The following is a 4,655-nucleotide window of genomic DNA, read 5'->3' on the forward strand; positions in this document are numbered from 1 at the left end:
AGCGATGTTAAACCAATTCTGGGACACCCTGTATATAAAGAATGAGTGGGCGAAGCGACATCTTTCCACATCCCTGAACTTAGCAGGAGTGAGGATACCTTGGAATAGCAGACTCAAAGCCCCGTACAGTTCTCTATTTCGAGGTTCCATTGTATATATAGTTATACAAGAGGAAGAATTAACATTTTCAACTTAAAGTCTTTTTTGTCTGTTTCATTCTTTTGTTAATAAACATGCAAAAGTAGTTCAGTCTTTCCAAAAGAACATTATGACTCACGGGTGAAAAACAAAGCATCAAAAGTTTTCTATGATCGCCTTATTGCTCGTAAACAAGAAAACATTCGTAACAGAAATTCGAAACACTCGCGATTTGTTTCCTGAACGGTGCGAACTATTGTGCAATATCTTTGTATATCATTATTTCAGTTAAATAACTTTTGTTATCTTTGTAACGTAGTCAAGATTACTCACCTAGAAATTTTATCTTGACGAGCGACAATTGCTCTTGGCGTGACATTTTCTTTGAGCTGTACCGCCAGACCGCATCGGATGCTCTCAACCACGCCAGCAGTACCGCTCTCTTCCCGCAACTCAGAATCACGGTGATAACGATGAGAATCTCTCATGTCCTCCACCTCGACATCTTCCCGCAAAAGGCATTGCTTGATTACGAGCACTCCTGGCGACTGCATACCACCGATAAATTTATGACCCGCAAACATGATGGCGTCCTTGTGCACTGCGGTCTCTTCGACGCCGGGTAAATGCGGATTCATGTCGATCTGAACGTATGGTGCTATAGCGACACGGTAACATTACGCTGATTATAATTTATTTTTGTTCTCGTCAAACTTTCGTTTAATATCGAAACGCTTATCCATAATTGTTATATAAAAATGAGTGCTTTACATAGAAGACATATTACATGTCACTAATAATAATATTTATTTCCACTTCCACCTTGGATCTGCGGCTCTCTGGTTTATGCTTTTCTTATAGTTTGTCTCCGTCGAGCCTTAAATTTTATTATTGATTATAATAATATTTGTTTTATCTTTGTACAGATAATCAAGAAGCACGGTAGTGTCTCTATTACGCGAAACTGTAGAAATCAGAAATAGTGTAAAAGTAAAAATATTCATATCTCAATAATATCTGAACCGATTGACTTCTTTTTAGTCTCAATCGATTCGGATTGAAAAAATAAAGAAAAAAGTGTGTATGTGTTTGTCTGTGTCTTCTATTCAAAGATATTTGAAAATGAAGTCTAAATACGTAAAAATTTTTCATGTTCGGACCTTGTGTGTCTCCGGACCAAAATTGTCAAAGAGATGGCAATATGAGCGCGGTGGAAAAAAAGAAACCAAGTATGTGAAAAGAAAAAGAGAAAAAGTGTGTGTGTGTTATTGTGGTGTGTGTGAGAGAAAGAGAGAGAGAGAAAAAAAGAGAGAGTACTAAACTAGTAAACTTTGTCTATTTATGTCGAGCGGAATCGAGCGTGTTCGAGCGGACTCGAGCAGATTCAAGCGGATTTGAGCGGAGTAAAGCAGATCCAAGTGGATTCGAGCAGGATCAAGTGTGTTTGAGCAGAATCAAGCATGTTCCAGCGGAATTGAGCGTATTCCAGCGGATTGGAACGGATTCGAACGTGTTTGAGCGGATTCGAGTGGGTTCAAACGGATTGAAGCGGATTATTGCATATTGGAGCGGATTCAAGAGGATTCGAGCGGAATTGAGCGAATTTGGGAAGATTTGAGCGGAATCGCGCGTGTTCCAGCGGATTAAGATGGATTCAAGCGTTTGATCGAATTCGAGCGGGTTTGAACGGATTGAAGCGGATTGTAGATTCGAGCGGATTCGAGATTTGAGCGGAATTTAGCGTGTCCGAGCGGATTCGGGCGAAATCGAGCGTGCACAGAGAGAACGGTTTCTTCAAATTTAATAATCCGATTTGCTTGACTCATATTTGTTGCATTCAAACAACATAATTTTATACCAAACAACAATTTTGTTGAATGAAAATTATATTGTTACGTTAAAATAAATCAAATTATTTGACGGAAACAATACAAATGTTTGAAATAATTTATTCCAACAAAATAATATTTTATTTGGTTTTAATAAGCATTATTTAATGAAAAAATCATTTTGTAACATAAATATAACCAAATATATTTGATTTAAACATAGCATTGTTTGAGACAAGAAATTTTGCGTTGTAAAAATGTACTTTAAATTATAAGAATAATAAATAATAATAATAAGAAAAATATTTTTATCCATTGTTGGAGATACATTGCACTGCAATATTTTTAATAACATAATAATTTAAAGAAATAATAAATAAAATACGTATAAGATAGCTTGAGAATAAGTAGATAAAAATAATTACACAGTGAGAGAAATGTTTGGTATGAATATATATATATATATATATATATATAACAAAACCTTGGTTATTGACGCTAAAACTTTTTGTTGATATATGACCAATCAAACCGTTGGTTACTACGCCGATATAAGTTGTTTAATTTATCAAAGAAATTGATCATTTAATACCACAAAACTGTTTGGTACACAGAGAGAATTGTTCGTTACATCGCGTCGATCAGCTGATCGCGGAGAGCAGAGGCTTCTCACCTCCCCTCGAGCGCTGCTCGCTTCGCTACGAACCGCCGAATACAGATGTATATATGCCAGATGTATGCCATTAATCTTATACTGACAATCATACACGCCTACAGAGAACCATCGCTTTCCACGCGCTCATTGGTTCACATTTATTAATTCATATCTCAATAACTATTGCGAATTTCGCAAAATGGCAAATAACATTTCGATTCAGTTTCACTCATTCTATCTTCATACTTCGGCTGTGTCAAAATTTCACGGACACCTTGTATATGTGTTCACTTGTAATGTTTACACGTGAGAAGGACTCCAAGTGCCGGTGGTCTAGCAGGGAAGGCAACGGCCCGGAAAGCCGGAGATTCCAGGTTCGACTCCTGGCTAAGGAGTTTTTTTCGCAATATTTTAAAATTAGTTCGAGAGGTATACAGGGTCTTTCATACATGAGATGCAAGTATAGCATTCTGTATGATTTTAAGAATTGAAAATTTCAATTCAAAATCTCACGTGTAAAAATTTACATGTGAACACTTATATATATATACATATATATATATATATATATATATATATATATATATATATATATATATATAAAAGTATATATAAAAGTACATATATATATAAAAGTATATATATATATATAAATATATATATAAAAGTATATTTCGGCATAACATCCTGCAAAAACGGCTTTTATGACCTTATTCATATTTTTTTAGTTTAGACTTCAGAGCCTTAAATTTCTTTAATTGTTAGATCTAATCCATTTTTTCTCGAGTATATATAATACGTGTTGTGCATGTACTTAGCGCCTGTTCTTACCTTTTTTTTGAAAAGGTTATATTTACGAGGAGTATACATGTAAAAACATATTTACTTTATACATATAAAAAACAGCTTTGGTTTTATGGAAAATGTTTTGCCGCATGAAATTAGCGTGACATGATATTATCAAAGTGTATTCAATAGTTTTTATATCCAATTGATTATTAATTAGCAGCTCGTTTTACTTTGTGTCACTCATAGCATAGAGGATTGCATTGCACGGCGACTAATCGTGTTGGCAAATTGGTTCATCCGTTCTCCGTTATCGCTTGCGTGTAATGCGTTTGCAATTATTACCTGCAGTAGTGTAATCCCACACGCTGAGTGCACCGTATTGGTGCAGTAAGAGGGTTGTCGCGACGTCATCTGCCAAAACCCCGGTTATGCAACTGGCAGCGCTGAAGCATCCGATCATTTGCGCAACGCCCTCGCTTCGCATTCTCGCGAGTTCCCGTTCCAAATCGTTTAGATCTAAAAAGCCTTCCTTGGTCTCGGAAATTTGTATTATCTGCAATATAAAGAAGTTCAATCGTGTCCTATCATCGCGTTAACAAAAAGTGGAGAGAAAAGAGTCTTACTATGTTAAATATCTTAAATTAAAGATTATTTTTTTAACATTATCGTGCTTTGGAAATATTTATATATCTAAAAATTGATCTAAAATTTTGAAAATAGATTCTTTGACGAAATTAAAATCACACTGCTTACATTATAAAAAGATGTATTTATATTATGGAATTGTGTATATTATTGAAGCTTCTCGATAAACGCCAGATTTGAAAGTAACAACGTTGATTGTCACGGAAACTACGCGTAGAAATTATGAATCTTTTGCGTTGCTTTTTTTCACTTAGAATAACATACATATACAGGGTGTCCCAGAATTGGTGTAACATCTCTCGTAGACAGGTAGAACCACTTTGCTAGAATCGCAATAATTACCGAGATCTTAATTAACAAAGATCCGTGAATAAACGTGCATCGGTCTGTTTTACGCGCGTAGGACAGCCCAGCGCGCTTTGCACGATTACATTTTAATATGTATACTACCATGATCAAAAAATAACCGGAATTTATTCATAAAAAGAAAAGTACATGTTTATTCTTCAAAATTCAAGTTGTCCCCTTCAAAGTAGTCCCCGTCGGCTGCGATGCACTTGTGCCAGCGTTTGATCCACCACTCGAAGCTTTTCTGGAAG

The 4,655-nt window shown here is 35.5% G+C and overlaps 1 protein-coding gene across 1 annotated transcript in view; it reads right to left on the bottom strand.

Annotated features, from left to right (window-relative positions):
• Window positions 1-3,960, bottom strand: part of LOC109862421 — a 16,560-nt gene extending 12,600 nt beyond the window's left edge. The window contains exons 1-2 of the mRNA XM_020442473.1: window positions 3,754-3,960; window positions 472-796 (exon numbers count right to left, since the gene is read on the bottom strand). Coding sequence (XP_020298062.1) covers window positions 472-796; window positions 3,754-3,895 — 467 coding nt within the window. The 5' untranslated portion in view covers window positions 3,896-3,960. The remainder of the gene's footprint in view (window positions 1-471; window positions 797-3,753) is intronic.
• Between the last annotated feature and the right edge of the window lie 695 nt (window positions 3,961-4,655).

The sequence above is a fragment of the Pseudomyrmex gracilis genome, unplaced genomic scaffold (genome assembly GCF_002006095.1).
Source record: "Pseudomyrmex gracilis isolate BER0280 unplaced genomic scaffold, ASM200609v1 scaffold_1768, whole genome shotgun sequence".
Taxonomy (NCBI): Eukaryota; Metazoa; Arthropoda; class Insecta; order Hymenoptera; family Formicidae; genus Pseudomyrmex; species Pseudomyrmex gracilis.